The following is a 24220-nucleotide window of genomic DNA, read 5'->3' on the forward strand; positions in this document are numbered from 1 at the left end:
GTGCACTGTAGGGTGTGGGGCAGCATCCCTGGTCTCCACCCACTGGTCACTCTCTGTGGTGGGGACCGTCCTGTACACTGTAGGGTGTGGGGCAGCATCCCTGGTCTCCTCCCACTGGTCACTCTCTATGGTGGGACCATCCTGTGTACTGTAGGGTGTGGGGCAGCACCCCTGGTCTCCACCCACTGGTCATTCTCTGTGGTGTGGACCCCATTCCTGTGCACTGTAGGGTGTGGGGCAGCATCCCTGGTCTCCAACCACTAAATGCCAATAGCTCCTACCTTCCCAACTTGTGATAACCCATAACGTTTCTACACATTGGGGAATGGGAATGTCCCCTTTAGGGTTTAGAACCACTCGTTTAATGACAAAAATAGTGAGTAGAATAGCATTCTAGAAACAATGAAGAACTGGCCATCCTAGATGTTGGGCCAACACCAATGGGACTCAGCTGAGAAGTTTTCTTTGCTCCATGAGCTCTCGTAAGTGTCTTGTGTGCTAAGCCTCCTGAAAGCCTGGCTCTTCAGTCCCTCTAGGGTGCTGCCAATGCCACCCAACCCCTTTGCCCACACTGGTCCCCAAATCCCGCCAAGTTGCTTACAGAGCCGTCCGACGCGCTGGCACCCACTTTGTCGCCACGTGCATTCCAGCAAACCTCAAAGATACCGCCGGTGCCTCGATAGCTGTGCACAAGGCTTCCACTCTGAAAGGACAAACAAGAGCAGCTCACAGCACAAGCAGGAACTCTGAACACTTCTAGGGTAGGCAGGCACCCTTGTCTTTTACCAGGACAGCATTCAACACATGGAGGAACGACCGGGGAACACCTGTGGTGGCCGTGGGACGGTACAGCTTAACACCTGTACTGTAGGGAGCAAGGCTGACCTGCTGCTGCCCACTGAGTCCACTACCACGTTCCCACGGAGACCACGGGTGGTCCGGGCCAAAGACCCCCCATCTGCCTTGCTGAAGCATTCTTCACCTAAGCTCTTTCTTCTGTGAATGTAACTGTTACAGGTCAGCTCGATCATCTGGCCAAACACTAGACTCACTGCTGTTCTGTAGTGGACTATAGTGTAATGAAATCACCTTCCATAAAGTCATAAAGCACCTTCTACAATGAAACCATCCCTTCATAATGTAACCCAATGGAATATAATCAACCAATCAGTTGAAAAGATACATTCCTTTGGGTGTGGTCTGCCTCCAGTCTGAATAGTGTAGAAAGGGTCCAGGTTGGCTTCACCACCCTGGATATCTTGATGGAGGGGCAGCCAGTCTCCTCCCCTCCCAACCCTACAGGACTGCTTCTTTCATAGTAATGAGGTAATGTTTTTCTGAGGTGACTGTTCAGACACAAGAAGAAAATGATACAGGTTAACGATGCTGTGCCAAGGGCTCAGAAAAAAGTGAGATGAGGAACCCTTCAAGGAAGAAGAGACTCTAAGATGCCGAACTCGGAGCTTCATTATTATAACAACGATCTAAAACTGTTAAGTTTAATGGCCAACCACCCCAGGGAGACCCAAAATGGAACCCTTTCCTGGGGGTGGGGAGCTGCTCTCGGTGCCCTCTGTGGCATATGTGCAGCTGAGGGAAGATGGCACGGGGGGCTAGGTCTACCTGTGGAATCAGTGTGCTCGGAGCATGTGAGCATGTGGGCAGCTCACTGAGTGCATGAGGGGGCCTGTTCTGAGCTCAGGTCATTGAGAGCAGAAGCTGTCCTCACGGGGGCCAGGGAATTACCTGAGTATTCCAGATGTGCACGCACTTGTCGAAGGAGCCGCTGGCCAAGTATTTCCCATCAGGGCTGAAAGCTACACTGTAGACAGGCTCCTGATGTTTCGTGAGTGTGTGGATGCAGACACCTCGATCCACATCCCACAGCCGAACCGTAGAATCAAACGAAGCACTGGTAAAACAGTGGAGACACTGTGACCACAGGGACATACAGCTGGGTTTCTGTTTTTATGAGCTGTCTTTCTTCCCTAGTTTTCAAGCTGGGAGTAACCATCAACAGGGGAATGTTGTCTCTTCTAGAGCAAGCCAGTGAGATGTTTGGGAAACAAGGACATGGTTATAAAACAAACCAGCGAACCAGCTGCAGTGGAGCCAAATGAATCATATGACGCCACGGGTGTCAGAGCAGACCTGGGTTCCACAGGCTTCTCTAGGAGACCCTTGTTTGGAAGTGGAGCTCCAGGTCTTTCTTCTGAGGTTCCTCTGGGTGGAGTAGAACCTGCAACCTGAGTGCTGCAGCTGAGTGTGTTAACTGCACAACCTTGAGATGCATAAAAGCAACACGTTGTTTTTGTTAAATGCTGTCAAGTCGACTCCAACCCATAGTGACCCTGTATAAGGTTTCTGAGGAGCAGCTGGTGAGCTTGAACCACCAGCCTTACAGTTCAAACGTCTTTGCAGTCCAGCGCATTAACCCACAGTGCCACACTAGTACTCCAAAACCAACGTAGACACCACTATTTGGGCTGGGATGGTATTGGTTATGTGCCGTGGACTCGTTTCTGACTCATAGCGACCCTGTACAGGGTTTCCAAGGCTGTAAATCTTTACGGGGGGCAGAAAGCCTCCTCTTTCTCCTGCGGAAGGGCTGGTAGTTTCAAACTGCTGATCTTAAGGTTAGCAGACTGATTCATAACCACTACGCTACCAGAGCTCCTTGGGCTGGATCCTACTAGGTAAACCAAATGAAATCTACATTCCAGTTGAGTTTTCTGGAGACACAAAGGACAAATACTTTTGTAGAATATTTGTTACGTTTTCAAAGATACTTCCACAACTTAAAATACAAAATCTCTTATGACGCATGAAACGAACGCAGACAGCCTTATTGAGAAAAATCACAAACGGACTAAAATGCCAATCCAACAGGAATTCAAATATAATCGCATGTAAATCTATAATCACACTGCTTTGAGGTGCACATTTTAGCTTTGCTATTTAAAAGATCATACAGCTGTTCTCTGCCATTCCAGCTCTCGATGGGGATGCACTATACCCCATAGGTTCCTCTTACACATGCACACAGAAGGACGCAGTCCATCAGAGAGCCAACAGATGGGCCTTGATCGAACCGGAGACGAATGTGGACCAGAAATGCTGTTAATTATATAACTTTGCAACAACAGTGTTCTTCAGGTAGATCCTGGTGTGGTGCTGTGGGTTCATGCACAGGACTACAAAGTCGCTTTGAACTGGAAGGTCAGCTGTTGGAACTCACCAGCTGCTCTTTGGAAAACTCTATACAGGGTTTGCTATTGGTCAGAACTGACTTGATGACGCTTTACAACAATAACATCCACGAAGACTAACCCTCTTAGCCAAACTCCCTGCTTCATTTAATAGAAGCTGCCAGCAAAGAAAGGTGTTCAAAACTGGGACATACAAGTACCTGCTACCAGCTTCGAGGCTAAACCTATCTCTCTCTCAAGTGGGCTGCCTTCTGGAGTCCCTTCAGAGTCAGCCGAAGCGTCACTCATCTGGGCATGGATTAAACAACCTGCCCACGCCATCTGTGCACACAGCTCTAACTGTGAGTGGCTTTGGTGGCCAGGTGCTACCTCAACACCCCAAGTAAGATCACGCTGAGCAGTGGACACTCACTGCGGCTGTCTACCCTATTCGTGAGCATGATGTCGGGGAAGGGGTAGACAGGACACTATCGGGACACACTAAGAAGCCACATCTAGTCACTGCTGTCTACCTTATTTGTGAGCATGATGTCGGGTCAGGGGTGGACAGGGCACTATCGGGACACACTAAGAAGCCACATCTAGTCACTGCTGTCTACCTTATTTGTGAGCATGATGTCGGGTCAGGGGTGGACAGGGCACTACCGGGCCACACTGAGTATCCACACCTAGTCACTGCTGTCTACCCTACCTTGCGAGCATGATGTTGGAGTTGGGGTTGCTGGTGGCTGGCCCAGTGGGGCTCCACTTGATGGTGTAGATCTCTTTGCTATGAGCCTGTAGGTCGTGGACACATGTGTCCTGCTTCATACTCCAGATCTAGGGAGACAAATTGAGAGTCCTCTGAGCACACTGGGAGTCCCCGGTCAGGATGGCGCAGCACTACCCTCCCCAATCTGGGCACACGGGGCTCCCTGGTCAGGACAGGGCAGCACTCCCCCCCAATCTGGGCACACAGGGGCTCCCCAGTCAGGATGGGGCAGCACTCCCCCCCAATCTGGGCACACGGGGCTCCCTGGTCAGGATGGGGCAGTACTATCCCCCACCAGGGCACAAAGGGGCTCCCCAATCAGGATGGGATAGCACTATTTCCACGACCCCCCAATCTGGGCACACAGGGACTCCCCAGTCATGACGGGGCAGCATTATCTCCCCATCTGGGCACAGTGATTGTTAGTCAGGACTGGGTGGGCACTATCCCCCCACAGGTGGCACACAGGGTGGACAAATAGGAGTTAATCAGCTAATAAATAATCACAGTCTCTTGTCCTTCTGGTGGTATAGTGAGCTGACTAACTCACAGCAACACATGTGTGCCAGAGGACAGTGTTCTCTACAGGGTCATGGCTGTGATCTTGAAACAGACAGCCAAGCCTTTCTTCTGAGGTGCTCTGGGTGGACTGAACCCTAACTTGTCACCGTCACCATTTCCACCACTTAAGGGCTCCAATAACCGAGTTCATAATATAAACAAATTATAGAGGAAGAGATTAATAACCCAAAGGAGCAGTGGATGTGGCTGTCCTCTCTAACGATGTTACCTTTAACGTCATGTCATCGGAACAGGAAGCGAGCAACAGCCCCGAAGGGTCCCACTTGATTGCGTTGACCTCGTTCTGAAAGAGAGCCGAGGGAGGTCAAGAGAAGAAAGGTCTGGGTCCCACAGGTAAGCTGAGAGAAAACGTAGGACGGTGAGCTCACGTCCATGGGCCAATTGGCAAAACAGGGTAGAAAGATCACACAACTTGAAGAATGTCACTAATGTCACTGAATAGCACATGTCGAAATGGTCCTATTGGTGTCTGTTCTGCTGTGTATATTGTCAACAAGAACAAAAACGGCACTGGATGGCTAATCCGTTCAGACCCACCAGCAGCTCCAAGGGAGAGAGGCAGCCTTCTGTTCCTCTCAATATTTACAGTCTTGGGAACCCTATGTAGGATTGCTGCAAGTCAGATGCACTCCATGGCGCCATGGAGTGGGCATAGCAGTAGGTAACACAACTCCCCAGCAGGGGGCAGTAGCGCTCTTACAAGTAATTCACATACAACAAATGCAGTCAGTAAAAGCATGCAATTTACAGCAGGCTTTGAACATTACCTGTGTATGCACTCTGAAAACAACAGTTACTCTGTCTAAAACAGTACCAGCTAGTTTTCTTTTGTTGGTGAATGAGGTGGAATAAAACATCATAAACTGAGGTTAAACATGGACTGAGAGACTAACCCAGGCTGGAGACAGTATGAACATAGCAAACACATGCAGAAAGACAGATATATAAGAGAGGCTGGACACACATACTCATAGCTAGGGGAGTCCCTCCACTGGATGCCACTAACTAATAGTTAACACGAAAGATTGGTGGTTTCAGCCTACCCAGAAGTTCCTGGTAAGAAGGGGCTGGTGAACCATTTACTGACAATCTTCTGGGCACAGTTCTATGTTGACACACACAGGGCACCATGAGTGGGATCTACATATGAAAAGTCATCCACTGAGAACCCTGTGGAGCACAGTTCAACTCTGACTCACATGGGGCACCATGAGTGGGATCTACATATGAAAAGTCATCCACTGAGAACCCTGTGGAGCACAGTTCAACTCTGACTCACACGGGGCACCATGAGTGGGATCTACATATGAAAAATCATCCAATGAGAACCCTGTGGGGCACAGTTCTACTCTGACACACCCGGGGCACCATGAGTGGGATCTACTTATGAAAAACCATCCACTGAGAACACTGTGGAGCACAGTTCTACTCTGACTCACATGGGGCACCATGAGTGGGATCTACTTATGAAAAATAATCCAATGAGAACCCTGTGGGGCACAGTTCTACTGTGACACACCCAGGGCACCATGAGTGGGATCTACTTATGAAAAATCATCCATTGAGAACCCTGTGGGGCACAGTTCTACTCTTGACACACATGGGGCACCATGAGTGGGATCTATTTATGAAAAATCATCCACTGAGAACCCTGTGGAGCATAGTTCTACGCTGACACACACAGGGCACCATGAGTGGGATCTACTTATGAAACATCATCCACTGAGAACCCTGTGGTCACAGTTCTACTCTAACACAGGGCACCATGAGTGGAATCTACTTATGAAACATCATCCACTGAGAACCCTGTGGGCACAGATCTACTCTGACACACACGGGGGTGCAGTGACTCGAATCAACTTGACAGCAATTGGTTTGGATTTTGCTTTTGGCCATTGCTAGGAACACACATTCAGAGTTTGAAAACCAATCTTTGCCGGATAGGACACACAATCCAGGGCAAATAGGCAGATGAATAAAAAGTCTCAACACACCCAAACTGAGTTCTAATAGAGGTGATTCTGACTATAATGGGCAGGAAGCAGTGAAGCTTCCAGACAGTTCTCCAGGTGTTAAGTCAAGTAACTAAAGCCTGCCAGATACCGGCAGCCAATCTACCATGTGGATGAGGGAGAAGTGAGCAGAAACAGAAGAATCAGCTCGGGCAGGGTCCCCCAGTGGGATGGTACACTGAGCTACTGGAATCGGAGAAGTGGTAGTGTGGGGCAATCTAAAGGACGTGTGGGACCTGCGTGTGCGGGGGAAACAGCCCATGGATGTTTGTTGTTCCAACTTAGTAATGAACTAATCCACAAACCAAAAGAAAAAGAAAACAAAAGCAAACCTACTGCAATACGACTTTTGGGGACCCCATGTGTAACAGAGTAGCAAGGTGCTCCCTGGGGTTTTCTTGGCTATCACTTTAAAAGCAACAGGCCAAGGTAGGCCTGGCTTCTGCAGCAATGCACAGTAGGTACGCACCCCAACTCTGCTTCCGTCGCAACTCAAAGGAGGTCTGGTGGCGCAAAGCGTAAGCACATGGGGGTGCTAACCGATAGGTTGGTGGTTCGCATCCACCAGTCACTCTGTTGGAGAAAGACGAGGCAGCCTGCTTCAATAAAGTATCAGAACCCCTATGGAGTGGTTCACTCACTCTGTTCTATCGGGTCGCTATGGGTTGGCATTAACTTGATAGCAGCAGTTTTCGTTCATCTGCAACTCAAGACACAATTTCCAGGAAGCACTCATTGAAATGTCTTGGGAAAACATTGTTGTTATTAAGTGCCGTTGAGTCGATCCCGACCCATAGCGACCCTGTATAGGGTTTCTGAGGAGCAGCTGGTGAGCTTGAACCGCCGACCTTGCAGTTCAAACAGCTTTGCTGTCTGGCGCATTAATCCACAGTGCCACACCAGGATTCCATAGGCTCAAGCAAATTTAGCCCCTGCGCCCTTCATTCAGCACGACGGCTACACTGAGACCCACTGGAAGGACCTGGTCGTGTGTGATGTGGGGAAGGTCTCGGGTGGATTCGCTGGAAGCTGTAAAGACCTCACTGAAGCCTAGTTAACAGCTTGACTGGATTTACTTGGCAGAAGAGGGGGCGGTCTCGGAAAAGAGGAGCAATTAATTTCAGATAAAAAAAATACAGGAGCAAGGGCCTGACGATTGACAGCCAGAGAGATGTGAGGAAGACAGTGAAGGCCTCTGCACTAAGGTGCTCTCCCACCGGGGCAGAAGCAGGGGAAGTAGGTAGGTAGAAAGAAACAAGTGCTGAGGACAGATGAAGGAGCACTGGTAGCACAGTGGGTTAAGCATTGGTCTGCTAACCAAAAGGTTGGCGGTTCAAGCCACTAGACACACTGTAGGAGAGAGAGGGAGCTATCCGTAATGAACTGATAGCTTTGGACACTAACGGTGCAGGTCTGCTCTGTCCCTCAGGGTCAGTACAAGTTGGAATCAACAACAGTGAAAGGGAGGCTAAAGGAACACAGCTGAATGAGTTGCTCCAGGGGCTGAGATCCTCTCCCCACCTTTAACTGGAGGGTTAGAGACTTCTGATTCAGTTCACATGACGGGTCATGATGCCCCTGGTGCTGAAGAAAGGCAGAACGTATGGGCTGTGTCCTTGATGGACGTAACTTCTCCGGAGGGAGGCAGATGGACACATCAACAGCCTGCCACTCACTGCCCCGTCCACACTGAGCGCACGCAGGGGCCGTGAGGATTCCAGAGGGAGCCACAGGGAAGAGGGAGTGTGAACGGGGGTCTTGAGAGACAGGAAGGGTTTTGTGTGGGACTCTGAGGGCTGTGAGAGCTTCCCAGGCAGGAGTGAGAGAGGCAGAAGGTCCGGCAACAAGACCGAGGAGGCACGGGGGAGATGGCTGGGGAGATGCAAGCTGCTGCTCATAGAGTAGCTATGGCAGCTTCTCCTGTGGAGAAGATGTCTCTGCATCACTGATTTTCAGTGTCTCCTGACCATGTGCCTACGGGCATGGTTCTCCTTGTTTATTGTACTTGTGGTCTGAGCTTATTAGATAGAAAGCTAATGTTTACCACCAAAGTGGGAAAAAAATACCACTACTGCCTCACTTCACTGCTCTGTTCCATCTGCTTTCTTTTCTTCTCCCGACGACACTCCACAGTTGGTCACTTTATGTAATTCCACAGGCCATTACAGTGTCTCTAATCTATATCCGGGTTCACTTTTACAATCTCCAGTCTGACTCAAGCCATGGTATTTTCAATCAACCTCATATGCCTAGGAAAGCTGGGCAATAAATAAGCAAGCATAAAGAAGGACTGATGCCTCTGGTGTTATGGTGTTGGTGAAAAATACACAGAGTACCATGGACTGCAGGAATCACAAACACAACATTTGTGTTGGAAGAAGTACAGCCAGAATGCTTCTCAGAAGTGAGGATGCTGAGGCTTCATCTCACATACTTTGGACATGTTGTCAGGAGGGACCAGTCCCTGGAGGAGGATGTCATGCTTGGTAGAGCAGAGGGTCAACAAAAAATAGAGAACCCCCAAGGAGATGGACCCACACAGTGCCTTCAACAACAGACTCAAAGACAATATTGTGAGGATGCCGGTGCAAGACCGGTGTTTCCTTCTGCTGGTGCACACACAGGGTCATATGAGTTAGAGACAACTAGCCAGCACTTCACAACACAGACAGAATTCTAACATTTACATACACATGTACACATGAAGAGGCTTTAAAGGGTTCGTGGAAAAATTCCTCTATCTTTTCAACAATTATTTTGTTTGGCAGCATAACCCTCCTAGTTTCTCAGCTGGAATTTCTTATTCCCATCATCTATCCAGAGCTGCATTAATACAACCAGTTGTGGTAACCCAGTCCAGTGCAAGGCTGTAGAACAACTGGTCTGCAGCCACCGTGCGTTTTTAAAAAAATTTAAGTAAAGCTTTTTTTTGGTGAAAGTTTACTCAACAGATTCACATTTTGACAGTTCCTACACCAATAGTTCAGTGACATTAGTTACATTGTTCACAATGTGTCAACATTCTCTTGAGATGTGTTCAGGTTGTTCTGTTCCCAGTACTCTAGTTTCCCTGTCATAAACTCAAACCCAGTCCCCAGACTCCACACTTACCGTGTGCCCTTGAAACCTGTCATCTCTGCTTTTGAGTCACTGTTGACCTTTTGGGCCAGCTCCCACCTCCAGCTGACTCTCATGAACTCAAACCCAGTCCCCAGACTCCACACTTACCGTGTGCCCTTGGAAAGTTTTGACGGGACGGTCGCAGCCCAGCCTGCACACGTGGATACACATGTCTGTACTACATGAGGCGAAGGTCGTGTTGTTTTGCCAGTCTACATCCAGAGCGGGGGCTGTGGGGCAGAGAACACAGGGAGGACACTGAAATCTGTCAGCTGCACATTGATATAAGCAGCTTCATCAGAACGCTCCAGAAGACTTGCTGACCGGTGTGCTAACAGACATTCCCAGCTCACACACAGCCCCTTTCCTTCAAAGTCCTTGAAGACCCCTCTCTGCCTACATCCAAAGAGAGCTCGAGACTGCTCTTGTGCCCTCTGGTGGGAAGTGTTTTGTGTTCTCCTGCTCATGGGGAAGAAGGAGGAAGCAGGAATCACAAGGCTGCCAGTTTCTGCTTCCAAGAATATCACTAGGGAGCGTGAGTTTCATTTGTTTTAGACAAAGAGGAGAAAGAAAGAGATGAAAATGACTTCACAGCCCAGGTTCAATACCCGCCTATTCCAAGGATGTCTGTGACAGACGATGCATTCCATCACCTGTACTCTTCACGGCTCTTAAACATCTCACTTCATAGCTACGGCTCCGTGAACACAGGACAGGTTCCGGAGGTCCTCTTACTCAAGAGAACTTACTGTTAATTCTCTCTCACACAATCTACTGTACAGTTTTTTAGTGTGTTTTTAGAAAAGAAAGAAAAAAGGTTTTTTTGTGTTTTTTTAAAGGACTTAAGATGAGCTCAGCTTCGTTGATCAACCTATGTGCAGTTCTGCCCACATTTTGGGAAGTTTTCTAGACTATAAGCAAATATCCACACATTCTACTCTAAGAGGCTGCTTTTCATGGCCTGGAGCGTGACAGTGAGGTGGTAGGGTAACTGCCATCCGGGAAAAGGGTGCTTTGTTCTGATTGTTTTAATTTGTTCTTCCTGGGTTTCTATGGCCCTGAAATAATGCTTGAATATGGACAGGCCCATCTGCAAACAAACCTGTTTCCACAGACACACTGTACACTATGGCCTTCAGAAACCCACGTTAGCCCCACGCATGAGTGCATGTACCCTGGCCTATGCAGGGTCACTTAAGGGAGAAAGGTCCTTATTAACCCTGGGCCACAAAGAGGCTGTATCTGGGGAGGGTCTCAGTTTCTTTGTGTATCAACAATGGGGAGGGACAAGTAGTTGAGACTTTTTGGATTCTTACTGTTTTAGCCTCCCTGCTATTACACCTCCTTTTCCTGGTTGGCAGCTACCCTTCCACGTCACATACACGCCCAAGTACAAACAAATGAAGAGTTTCCTGGCCAGGAGTCATTTTCATGGCCACTGGCATGCTTGGATCCATGGTGAATGCATATTCTGACTTCCCCAAGAGTGGGGCCATGTTTTGAGGTCAAGTCTATGAAATCACATTCACATATAGATTTTGAATAAAAAGAAAGCAGTAAGGACTGATAACCACAAGGGTTATCCAGGGTCACTATGAGTTAGAATCCACTAGATGGCATTGAACAACAAAGATTCAAAAATAGCTGTGAAAGTGCAGGAAGCTTAGCTCCTCTGTAGGAGGGACGAGGGGTGACCAGCGTGGGAGAGGCTGTGTCTGGGGACGAGTGCCCAGTCAGGATGGGATTTAGGTCTGAGTGGGGTCCATGGATGTCTCCAGGAGAGATGCCGAGGAGAAGACACTTGTACCAGCCTTCAGAGACCACCCCACTCTCCTGTCCTCCTGAAGACCACTTGCTTCTCCCTCAGAGCACTCACATCACAGGGATCCACACTGTCCACACCGTACCTTGGATTCCCAGAACCGTGAGACAGAACAGTGCTGTTCTGACAAGCTCTCAGATTGAGGGGCTGTTATAACAGGAAACACATATAGTCACTTTGGGTTCTGGGGAGAGGGGAGTTGTCTTTACTTGTAGCAAAGAGGTCACATCTGACAAAAGTCACAGAGAAGGGAGCTGGGAGAAGACATGAAGACGGTGAGGGTCTGCAATTCCTGAATGTCTAGGCAGTAGCTGGCTCCAGGTGGCCAGGTGTGGCCCAAAACCATAGAGGAATATGGTTAGGTCCAGGGCCACGGCAGAGACACATCTGTGCACCAGAGGCACACAACAGCCCTGACTGTTACCCTGCAAGGCTGGCCCTACGGTGGTACCTGGGGGCCAGGATTGCCGAAGGGTTCCCACAGTCCCTAACTGAGCAGATCGTTTGTGCACACAACACTGTTTATGCAGAAGACTTGCTTTCCTGCTGGAGGTCTGGAATCTTGGTACATGCCAGGCAGATGGTACTCATCTGGACAGTCCCCAAGAAAACTGCGGGCACCAAGTCTCTAAGGAGCGTCCTTGGTGGAGGATACTTGGTATGTGGTGTCACAAATCACTGCTGAGGAATCAGGTGGCCTGCATGTGTCTTCTCCCCTCTGCCGATGTGTGTGCTGTCAGTCCGGAGCTTGACTGTGTGTAGAGTCATGGCAAACCTTCCAGGGAAGCCCCATACCTGGGGAGGGTCCTGGGGACCCTGATAGAGGATCCCTCTTGGGTCACTGGAGAAAGAGCCCATCCACACCAGCTCTGTGCCGGCTGCTCTGTTGTTCTTTGTAAGCCTTGAGCAGGTGGGTGTGGTGAGGGCATCTGTAACTGGCACGTTCCATGACGTGGCTTCCTTCTTCCCAGCTGGGCTCCACTGCCTCTTTCCTTCCCCAATCATTCCCAGATGTGTCAGGACTTGAACCACAAAAACAAAGACCACTCACCTGAGTGAAAGGGAAACTGCTGTTTGGCCTCTCCCGTGTGGGCATCCCAAATTATTGTTGTCTGTGCTCCGGAAACAAAAGATAAAATTAGTAAATGCTGCTCTTGCAAAGTTTTCTCTTTAAAAAAAAAAAAAAAAATCAAAAACTAATAATGTACAAGACAAGACAATGTGTTTCTCTTCTTGCTCAACCAGTGCCATCCAACAGAGGTATAACTGGAGCCGGAAGCTACGCAGGCCACTTTCAATGTCACCCTAGTGTGGCGCTGTATGGTCAGCATTGGACTGTGAACCATGAGGTCGGCAGTTTAAAGCCACCAGCCGCTCCTTAGAAAGCAATTCAACAGTACTTAACAACAACAACAACATCAACTAACATTCAAAGAGGAAAACATACAACAGGCAATTGTCCACCTGATTTTCAGAGTCTATCTGACATCATTCCATTTCAACCTGCAATTGATAGGACAATACTAATGAGACAATTTGACATCCCGGTTTTCACCCAACACCAAAAAACCTTGTAGCTGTTGAGCAGAGTCCAGCTGGTGACGACCCCACGTGTGCAGAACATAACCGTGCTCCATGGCTTTCCAGGGCTCTGCATTTTCAGCAGCACACTGCTTGGCCTTTATTTCATGGTCTCCCCCTTCTGGGTGGGTTTGAACTGCCAATGTTTTGCTTAGGGGCCATGTGCTTACTGTCTGTGACATCCAGAGGCTCTTCTTGTCACCCTACGTCTTTGGAATCCAGTATGGGTTATACTTACTATTGAATCTCTGGAAAAGTACCCAAGGTGGCTGGGACTTCTCCTCCACCCATAGCGATGAAGATGGTTGAAAAAGTCTGCCAACAAAGGTCAACTACAGAGTCTTTCTGCATGTTGAGTGGCACCCTAGGAATTGGAGGCGCTGGTATCTTCTCAGAGCAGATGGCAGTGGGGCCTTGGTGGGAGAGGTCCCTGTGTACTGGTTGGTAACAGGGATAGGTGATGCCTACCCTGGGAAGGCAGTGAGTCATAATTTCTAATCACTCTACTTGGGTTACGAAGACTTGGTAAGAAGCCCAGTGCCAGTTCAATTATGTGACCCCTGGAGTTAGCTCCGAGCCAAGTGGTGTGGTTGCTTTAATCGGACCCTCTTCTCCATGTCATGACAATAAAGAGTCTGCTTTCACGAGAATTGAGTACAGTCTCTACTAGCTGCTGACATTCTCAGAGGAGAAACTCACAGAAGCATCTTTGAAACTGGTTTTCAGAGAGCTGGAACAATGAACATAAAACAAAGCTCGGTGGCAGGGAGGTGGGTAAGTTTTATATGTGCTCCTTTTGAGGTGTCATCATGCCTGTTCTGACTTAGAGACTCACAGTGGCCCCGTGTGACCAAACAGACTGCCCCAGAGGGTTATCTAGGCTGTCATCTTTCTGGGAGCTTCTGGGTGGATTCACACCATCAAACTTGACATCAGCAGCCTAGTGCTTAATTGTTGCACTACCAGAGCTCCTTACTTTAAGCCATCCGCAAAGAAACCAGTACTGATGATGTAAGCGCTTTCATAACTCTCTGATATACTCTCAGACACCACATCAATAACGGGTCATCCTGTGCATGTTTACGTTCCAGTTATGTTACACTACGTTCAAACACCATTGGACCAAACAAACATTTTTTTACATCTTTAAGTTTTTAAGACTCTGAAGCAGTCTAGCTCTTCCAGGTCAAATGCTGAAGGTCAACACAGACTTGGTCAAATGGCATTGTGGCGAGCACAGCTATACTTCCTGCCTTGGTGGGCAGAGGACTATGGGCAGAGAGTGTGTGACCCGTGAGACCCACAGGATTCCATGTGTGTACTTTTACTGATCAGAGCGCAGCACTTGGTCGAGTGGAAATGGGTCACCAGGTAGGAAAATGAAAACAAGACCCTCCAGGTAGGAAGGGCGTGATACACCAAGGACTGTTTAGCCAGAATTGCAGTTAAAAATACACCCTGGGGTTTGGGGACTCAGGACCATAGTTCTCAGGGGACACCATGGCCAAAGGGCATAGAATAACCCACAGGGACAATGTTCTACATCCTACTTTGGTGAGAGGCAACAAGGGTCTTTGGGATCTGCCCATCTGGAGGAAAGAAGAGTGAAGAACCAAAGACACACGGATACACTCAGCCCAATGGACTCATGGACAGTGTCCATGTCAGTCTCCATGACCCTGGGACCAGAAGAACTAGATGGTGCCTGACTACCACCACTGACAGCTCTGAAAAGGATCATATCAGAATGGGATAGAATTTAGACCAAAGTTCAAAATCATAAAAATGACAAGGCTAACTGGTTGGACAGACTCTGGTAGAACTGTAAGACTATGGTCCTTGGTCACCCTTGAGATCTGGAACTGAAATCACCCTTGTGCTCGATGGTCACCTAGACCATAAGTAGATCTAGTAGGGAGGGTCCCCACATGAACGAGGTACACACACCACAGAAGCGTCAACCACTCGGATCAAAAGGGCAGCATTCACCCAAGTACAAAGCAAGAAGGTTAGCAGAGAAGGACAAACAGAAGCCAGAAACACAGGAGGAAGTGAGGTTACACGGAGGGGATGGCAGTCAGTGAGGTGAAATGAGGTGGGTGAGATTTGAATGTAAAAGTGGATGGCTTGCTCTGTAAACCTTCACCGAAACTGTAAGAAACAGTTAAAGAACAAACACAAAAAAGAGTACACCCCCTAGTGATCAAGAATCTAGGCTGTATGCTTTCCTCCGTTCTGTAATAGCTGTGTGTCCCTAGTGAAAATGACAAACTTCTCTGGGCCTCCATTCCCTCCTAGAAAATGGAGCGCTTGCTTGTGCTACCTTGGAGCCTCGGTGCCCTGAGCAGGCTGGCATGTGCAGTAGTAAAAGCTGTCAGTAAACGCCAACTATCAATTCCACAAGTCAGGAGGTGCTGATGGGCCACCATGGGCAGACAAAGTGCTGTGTGGACAACTGGAATGAGAGCATCGCAGGTAAAGTATGGCTCGGGGACAGGAGACCCACTGAGGTGCTAACCTGAGCAGCTTAGCTTCAATTTGTGCTATACACCAGGCTGCCAAGTTTGAATAGTGAGCTCTTTTCTGGCTTCAAAGAGAGACAGACAATGGAGGGCCTGTTGACTTAGATGGTTGTCCTCTACTACAGGGGTCAGCCAGCACTTCCTGTCAATGGACAGGGGATAGCCTTTATTAATTTCGTGGGCTGGACTGTCTCTGAGCGAACTACTCAAATCTACTGCTGTAGTGGGAAAGGAGCCACAGACAAAGGGGTGTGGCTATGTGCCAATAAAACTTTATTTACAAAACTGGGAAGGGGACTGGATTTGGCCCGAGCTGTAGTTTGCCAACCCTGGCCCTAGTGTCTCACACCAATATAGGTCATATGTTATGAGTTGTCTTTTTTGAGTGGGTTTCACTTCATAGAAACTCCACACACAAGAGAAGGAAAAGCCACCTTATCACCACTAGCATGTTGGAATGTGCTATGAATGCCTTTTCTGGCTTCCCCAAGAGTGTGGCCATGTGTTGAGGTCACGCCCATGAGTCCATGGTTCATGTGCAGAAGTTGAAGGAAAAGAAAACAATGACCTAGTAAGGTCTTTGAAAGATTCTGAAACCCGGAAAACGCACAGCCTTTTAGAGTCAAACCTAACAGTACTAGTACTCAGCCGTGGTGTGCGAGGTGGACATCTTTAGGAGGCAGATCACCAGGCACCTCTGGGAGGCAGATCACTAGTCTGAACTGCCAACCATTTGGCTTAAGCAACTGGGCCCTGCCAGGACTCCTATGATGAAATGTAAATTAGCAGAAGGAGCCCAAAGCCTATTAATTGTGATTGCCCTTAACAACAACAACAAGGAGGCAGAGGTGGGTGGGAGGGTACGAGCCAGCTAACAGTAGTGGGCTGGTGTGAAACGGGGGCAGCGATGGCAGTCACAAACCAAGATGGACACAACGCCACAAACCAAGTATCGAAAAACGGCTGAACTGGTAAATGTTGTATCAATTTTTACCAGAATAAAAAATTTTAAAAAGACTTTTTTTTCATTGAAAACAAAACAAAACAAAGCAAAAATTCTGATAGTAAGACTCAAAACAGCCAAACCAAATACAACCTAAACCGCTTCGCCCAACTGCTTAAGGGGAAACAGAAAGCCTCTGAAATCAAAGATACTATGATGTGATCTAAAGATGGGAAATAAAGACGTTTTTACAGATCAGACGGGGATTTCAAGGGATACTCACTTTGTCTACGCCAGCACTCAGAATGTAATTTCCCTTTTTGTTCCATTTCAAGGCGAAGATGGGGCCTTTGTGTTGGCCTAAGGTGCTGGCTAGGTTGCCTGTTATGTGAAAAAAACAAACACGCTGACTTCAAGGTCATGGTCGGTTCACTCCACAGAAACATCCCAAAATGCCTCTTATCCTCCGCAAACACGAGGGACTCACCGTCTTCCGTCCATATCCTGGCAAAGCCATCGTAGGAACCCGTAGCCAGGAGTGTTCCGTCGCTCTGGGGGCCAGAAGGAAACAGAAACCAGGCAGAATGGCTCAGTCCCGGGGGGCACAGGTAGAGCAGAGGGCCTGTCGTGTCCCCCCAGGGATGGACTTGTCATAAATCATGCATGGTACAGCGTGCAGAGGTCACTCTGTCTCGTGTCAGGACTCCGGCGACACCAGCTTCCTCCTTGAGGAGGTAAGGCTCACCGTGGAGACCACCGAGAGAAATGAGCACCATGCAACTACGCATACCTTGTCGACTTGTCGACATTTCATATCGTCATTAGAAACCCATACAGAAGGTTAATACAAGAGTTTTGTGAAAGGCTCTGTTGAGGTTTAGAATCTGTGATAACAGGGCAGAGTCTGCAGACAGCATTAAGTACCACGAAGGTAGGAAATGGCCCGAGTCCCATGTAGGAACACACAGACATTAACTAATGAATTATCAAGGGGAATGCTGTACACCTCCCTGGATGCACATAAAACCTCCCCAGAATGGTCTTGGGGTTCCCCTAGGCCTGGCTCCCTAAAATGAAGCATCTTTAAGAGAAACATCAGACTCATCTTACAAACCCCCACTGCTAACGGGATGGGTATTGTGGGAATGGTTTGATGGTTTCTCAGAAAGCTAAACTAGAGTTACCATTATCCTAGGTGTGCACTCCAAAGACTAGAAACCAGGGACCAAAATAGACCTTTATACACCAATGTTCACTGTAGCACTATTCACAATAGCCAAAAGGTAGAAACAGACCAGGTGTCCATCAACAGAGGCGTGGAGAAACAGTGTCTATCCACTGAGCGTTGTTGTTGCTGTGTGCCAGTGAGTCCGTTCCAACTCACAGCAACTCTATAGGACAGAGGAGAACTGCCCCACAGCGTTCCTTAGGCAAGCATCGGTACAGGGGTACATCACCAGGCCTTTTCCCATGTGCAGCAGCTACTGGGTTCAAACCACCAAGCAGACACTTAACCACTGTGCTACCAGGGATCCTTGACGGAGCACTACTCAGACATAACGAGAAACTAAGTTCTGATCGGTTCTACAACATGGGCGGAGCCTGAAGACACGATGCGGTGTAAAATGACACAGACACAAAAGAACTCACATTGTGAATAATAACCACTTACAGAAAATATCTAGAGGCAGCACGTAGAGACCACAAGAAAGAAGACTGGTGGCTACCAAGAAATGGCAGAATGTGAGGGAATTCCCTACTTCACGTTCTGGTGAACAGTATTTCACATGAGCTCTTCTACAACAAAGACTGAATGAAATATGAACCAGGGATAGCTGTGGAAGCCAGCCTCATCAGAACCCTGGGAAACACAATGAGAACCATGTGCAGACAGGTCTCACCAGCAGGGAGTTCTCCCATGGTGGTGGGCAGAGAGGACCTGCCAAACAGGTCATGGGAGGAGCTTACATTCCAGTCCAGCGAGGTCACGTCCTTGTTACTGGGAACGTCATGGCCCCCTTCCCGTATACAGTGTCTCAACACGAGCTGGGTGGAACCCCCATTGCTGTTCTCGTTGAGGTTCCATATCCTTGCGGTAGAGTCTCCAGACCTGGACAAGGAAAACACATGGGCACTCAATGCTGGCTGAGGTGGGAGGACACTGGGTGTTGGCTGAGGTGGACAAGGAACAGCTCAGGTATACCAGGTACTCTGCAATCTCCTGCCTCTTCAATCCCTTCCCTGGTTTACCTCCTAGCTCCTCACAACTGTCTTTTGTTAGGGATTGATTGTGTCTCCTTCTACACTCTATCCCCTAATCTAAGCTGTAAATCTTAATCCATTTGTTGAATTGCTTTTGGGGAAAGTGCCCTTTGTTATGCTAATTAACCATACAACAAGGAACCACAGAAGAGGCAAGACAGACACCATGCCATATGGAGATGACTGAAAAACACAGAAGGACCTTCCCCAAGAGCCAACAGAACAGGGTCTTCACTACAGCAGGTGCCCTCAATGTTGACCTCCAGCCTCCAGAACTTCCAGAAAAGAAATTTCTGTTCATTAAAGCTATCCTCTTGTGTTATTTGTCATAGTAGTAGCATTTACAAAATAAAGCTGTGAGGTGTCATGGAGTCAGTTGGCTAGTAGGCCACTGCTTGTCCTGTACCATCATCACAATGGTTCCTAGGTTAGAGTCTACTAAGACACCATTGTTAATGTGAACTGTCTCCCTGCCCCACTGAAAAACACGGCATGGGATAAGGGTCTCTCCATTGGAATCGGCAGTGGGTGTTTTGCCGTCCTAATATGAGACACAGGAAGAGGTGCAGTTTTCCCGGCCTCGTTTGTACACACTGTGAAGAAGTGACAGACACAACAATCCAAGAGCACGGACCATGAGACAGAACTTCACAGAGGAGCGAATCTTCTGGGTCTGACACCTGGAGCACACCTAACCTGAAATCCTTACCCAGATGCAAGGAGGTCACTGACAGGGTTCCAGGCACAGATGAACACTTCGGACTCGTGGCCCCGAAGCACGGTGGCCTTGTTGGGTGGGATCTCGACTTCCCCGTCGATTTCCATTGGTTTAGAATGATTATCTGTAGCAGAAGGAAGGAAAAGACTTCAGGCTTACAAATTAACAAGAAACTAGGTCTCAGCACTTTGTTTTAGGAGACACGGGTAGTGCCTTCGTGGCTTCATCAGTGCACTGGATTGGGCAGAGGTCTGTGGGCGGTGTACACAGAGAACCTGTTCAGCCCTAACTGAGAGACTGGTGGGTCTAGTTTACCCAGAGGTGTCAGGGTCACCGGCTGATGTTTTTCAGTATGAGGGAGTTTCAAAAACTTTGTGAAAAATTTACATTATTTTTTCATTCCATCATTTCTATGAAGTTTTGAAAAGTCTTGTAGGTTACTAGGCTTTTCTTCCGAGGAATCTCTGGGTGGGCTCGAACCATCAACCCTTCAGTTAGCAGCCGAGTGAGTTAAGACTTCCCTACCGTAAGGATTTCAGGATGATGTTTGTGTTGTAGTCCTGCTGGTAAAACTGCTAGGACAAGCATGGCTGCTATTCAGAAATTTGATGGTCTGAACCCACTAGCTGCTCCTTGGGAGAGAGATAAAGCTTCCATAAAGAAACCCTATGGGGCGTTTCAGCTCTGTTACATGGGGGTGCTGTGGGTCAGATTTGACTGGAGCCTTGGAAACCCAAAGGGGCAGTTTGGCTGTGTCACATTGGGACACAATGGGTCAGATTTGACTCCAAGGTATCCCCAAAACAACATTCTACAGTTCTCAGATTAGCAGGATTCCCTCAAATTGAGGCTGCGTAAATGAATATCTTGTCTAAAGGTTTTCATAAAAAACCAGAATGGGATACTCCTCTGCTTAGAGGGCAGGCAAACAGAGGAAAGGAAGAAAGTTAAAGCAGGCAGGTATTTCAGGAAACTCTCAGACTTGCACACCGTGGATAAAACCCCAAACCCAAACCCTAAATCCATGCAGCGGCTGGGTGTAACCGAGTGGAGACTTACTTATTGCATGTGCCCCGTTTTCTTCCCCGTTCACCGTGGCCTCTCCGTTCTTTGGTGTGCTTTGCTGGGACACAGCTGCTGGGGCAGTCGTTGCTGCTGCTGCCGCTGCTGCTGCTGCTGCGGCCGCCGCCGCCGCACTAGCCTGCTGTTGAGCCAACTTCTCTCGGAAGGCCTGCTGCCGCGTCTGCACCACGTCGGGCATCACAGCGTCAATCAGCGACAGCGATTCGATGGGCCGGCCGTCGAACACCGTGCCGTCCTGGGAGGAAGGCCCACCATGAAGCAGGGTCCCAGCCAGCTGCCCCCACTGGAGAGGCACAGGTACTGGCATGGCACATTGTGCTGGGATGTGGGCAAGGAAGGACTCAAGGGGTCTCCAAAGGGGATGTGAGCAGGACGGGCTGTGGGTGGGTGAAGTGGGAAAGTGGGGTGTGCTGAATTATTCAATCCATCTCTCTTAGTCTTAGTCTTTGTAATTAACCCCAAATGACTTTTCTTGATGGCTCTCTGGGTAAGAGAAGGTGGGAGAAGATACTGAGGATGACAATATTCAGGTGTGTCTGTTAACAGAGCTCACTTGTAACTGTAAAAGCATGAAACTCTAGCACGGGTATAAAATGAGTTGTCTCAGAAGCAGGAAGGGGTGAGCTCACTACCCATCAAGAAGAACCAGAGATCCCTGCATAATCCCTCCGCAACCCAAAGACAGCAGCGGAGTGGTCAAACCAAGAATCAGAACACAGGACAGAAAGCGGGCTTCCTGGCCCACGGAGCAAGGAACGCTGAGTGGCTCTGGGCAGGAAGTTTTCTCATAGAGTGGGGTGCCTCCAGTCACTTAAGTGGGGGAGCTGGGTTTGCTGACCCTCGGAGCTGGAGCCGAGTGCCTTCAGGCTGCGGCTTACGGTGGAGTGCTGTGTCCTGTGGGCATTTATCAGCAGCCAGCTGGAACTACTGAGCCCTGAGCATTTCTGATCCTGTGTTATATAACCTATTAACTTCCCTAATAAACCCTGTAACTGTGAGGGGTCCGAGTTCTGTGTGGCCACTGCAAGGGATCATGAGTAGAGACGGATGTGGGAAGAATGGTTTGGCATCATTTGTTGCCATTGGTTACTTTCTATGGGGTGGGGTTCAGTGCTATGGGCTGAACTGTGTCCACAGTAGATACATTGTATAAATCCTAACCAGTGCAGCAGGGGTCTTGATGGCACAGGGGTTAAGGTGCTCAGCTGCGAACCACTTGGCTGGTGGTGTTTAGAACCCAACATGATCCTTGGGAGAAAGATGAGGCAGTCTGCTTTCATAACAGTGTACAGCCTAGGAAACCCCACGGGGACGTTCCCCTCTGCCCCCGTAGAACGCTATGCATCGGAACTTTGGGTGGCGGAGGCAACTCTTGGAGAACAAATCAGAGATGTGTTCACACCTTTCTGGACAGTGCTCTTAGGACATCTGTTGTGATCTGAAACAATGTCGTGGGTATAGAGTGGACACTAAACACAGCCACGTACAGCAGACCAGAATCTCACTGAGGTGGCCTTCCTGTTTTGTGCACTTCCTTTGACTCTCTGGTTTCCGTCTACAATTTTAGACAGTTTCTTTCCACACCCACTTGTAAACACATGAAAAAGTTCTCTCTGGATCAAGTATGCCAACAATGGGGAAACCCGGCCCCTTAAGGCTGTTGCCAGTAGCTGTGCCTGCACATTTTCATGTGTTCTGAATTAGAATTGCCTCCCAAGTTTGAAAGCATGAGAATGGGTGTCTCAGCTGGACCGGGTCTAAGTGAAACACTGCCCAGGTGGATTTCTGGTTCCAGTTCCGTATGGGAGGAAACGGGTCAGAACTAACACATGATGAGTAAAGCACATGTCCACCTCTATCCAATCACGACATGAACAGTGTTAACTAGTGGGGTCAACAGGCCACTACAATTCCTCTTCTTTGTACAGTCACACCGCTTTAGGAAAACGCATGGCTGCCCAAACTAACAAACACATCCCAGGTCTTTGACCCTGGCAGATCTCTATGTCACTCTCCAGCGAATGGAAAGTTAATGACAATTGAGCTGTTCCTCCCTCGGTGTCACAGATTGAATGGAGTCTCCCATCAAAATATGTGTCAGCTTGGCTGGGCCATGAGGTTTAGCGGTTTGGCTGTTATGCAGTGATGTAATGTGGCAGTAATCCAATTATGTAATCATGTTCTGTGATTTGATCTGAAGTGACCGATCAGTAGTGAGGGGGTTGGGGGCAAGGCAGTGACACACCCTTACTCACGTCACAGCCCTGATCAGACTCCAAGAAAGAGGAGCTGTGAGCAGAGCTCATCCTTTGGATCCAGGGTCCCTGTGCCTAGAAGCTCCTAGACCCAAAGGAAGGTTGATGCCAAGACACACGGAGGTCTCCAAGGAACACCAGGCTCATAGATGTTTGAAGGAGATGCAGACCTTCCCCGAGAGCCGGTGCTCAGAGTTTGGACTTGTAGCCTCCCAACTGTGAGGGAATTAATTTCTGTTTGTTAAAGCCTTCCACCAGCACTCCTTGTGTTATAGCACTACAAGACAGCTAAGACACTGGATGTGTACCCATGGTGGGGTTTGAGTTGAGGGTTTCTGACAGACAACAGAGGACCCCATAGGGAGGGGAAATCGAGTCTTGGCATTTTGGGGTGTGAACGTCGGCGGAATCATAGAGGCTATGGGCTCCTCTTCTCACACTGATAGAGAAGGCCAGACACACTCTGAAATATCAAAGCTGTGTACTTTTCAGGTGGGAGAAGGTTGCATTTACCTCTGTCCCATCCTGTGCCTGATCTGAGTGTTCATAGGAGAGATAAGGAAAGGCTCAGATTAAATACAGTCTCAACACAACATTAAGATAAAAAAACAAACCAAGTCCCCTTGGGAAAATTCGGGCTGGATTCAGAGCTGTCGTCACAGTCTGGACTGGGCAGTGCTGGGTCACACATGAGGTGGCCGTGAGCTGGAGCTGACAAGTCAACAATTGGAACCTAAAATTAACCTAGTGTTGGTTCTAGAAGGTTCGGTTACACTGCTCTACAATTGTTCATGACAGCTATGGTAGAATCCACTTATTCTGAATGTGTCATCAGGACGGATCGAGTATTGCAGATGGACGTCATGTCTGGTAACATGGAGGGTCAGAGGAAGCCCCAGGACCTGCAAGGACGTGGATGGACACAGTGGCAGCAATGATGGGTTAAAACATGACAATGACCATGAGATGGTGCTGGACAGGGCCGCCTTTTGTTCTGCTGCACAGGGTCTCCACCACGGAAGCTTGTGAGGCAGCGTTGGCCCCCCGAGTGGCGGTGGGGGTGTTGGGACATACCTCGTTGATGCTGATCTCGGCCTCCACATACTGCAGCCCTTTTTGGAGGATAGAGATGAGCGCGGCTGGCGGCACCAACGTCCCGTTGATGTTGGACTGGCTGATGTGGCTCTCGATCCCGAACGTGAAGGCCGAATGGGAGAAACCTGCAGCAAGGGAGACAGGTGAGATGTCAAAGTTGGAACCATGGAGATGTACGAAGCACTCACTTAGTGGTGTATGGGGCTGTAGGCCGTGGACATACATGTCCCATCAGTCAGTGGTGTACGGGGCACGGCCGTGGACA

The 24220-nt window shown here is 48.8% G+C and overlaps 1 protein-coding gene across 1 annotated transcript in view; it reads right to left on the reverse strand.

Moving 5' to 3' along the window:
- TBL1X (transducin (beta)-like 1X-linked) overlaps positions 1 to 24220 on the reverse strand; it is a 56733-nt gene that overhangs the window by 2547 nt on the left and 29966 nt on the right. The window contains exons 2-13 of the mRNA XM_006835646.1: positions 23935 to 24080; positions 20582 to 20840; positions 19514 to 19646; positions 18511 to 18652; positions 17030 to 17093; positions 16826 to 16923; positions 12548 to 12608; positions 9783 to 9904; positions 4751 to 4825; positions 3901 to 4028; positions 1747 to 1912; positions 602 to 703 (exon numbers count right to left, since the gene is read on the reverse strand). Coding sequence (XP_006835709.1) covers positions 602 to 703; positions 1747 to 1912; positions 3901 to 4028; positions 4751 to 4825; positions 9783 to 9904; positions 12548 to 12608; positions 16826 to 16923; positions 17030 to 17093; positions 18511 to 18652; positions 19514 to 19646; positions 20582 to 20840; positions 23935 to 24080 — 1496 coding nt within the window. The remainder of the gene's footprint in view (positions 1 to 601; positions 704 to 1746; positions 1913 to 3900; positions 4029 to 4750; positions 4826 to 9782; positions 9905 to 12547; positions 12609 to 16825; positions 16924 to 17029; positions 17094 to 18510; positions 18653 to 19513; positions 19647 to 20581; positions 20841 to 23934; positions 24081 to 24220) is intronic.

This window comes from Chrysochloris asiatica, unplaced genomic scaffold, assembly GCF_000296735.1.
Source record: "Chrysochloris asiatica unplaced genomic scaffold, ChrAsi1.0 scaffold00018, whole genome shotgun sequence".
Taxonomy (NCBI): Eukaryota; Metazoa; Chordata; class Mammalia; order Afrosoricida; family Chrysochloridae; genus Chrysochloris; species Chrysochloris asiatica.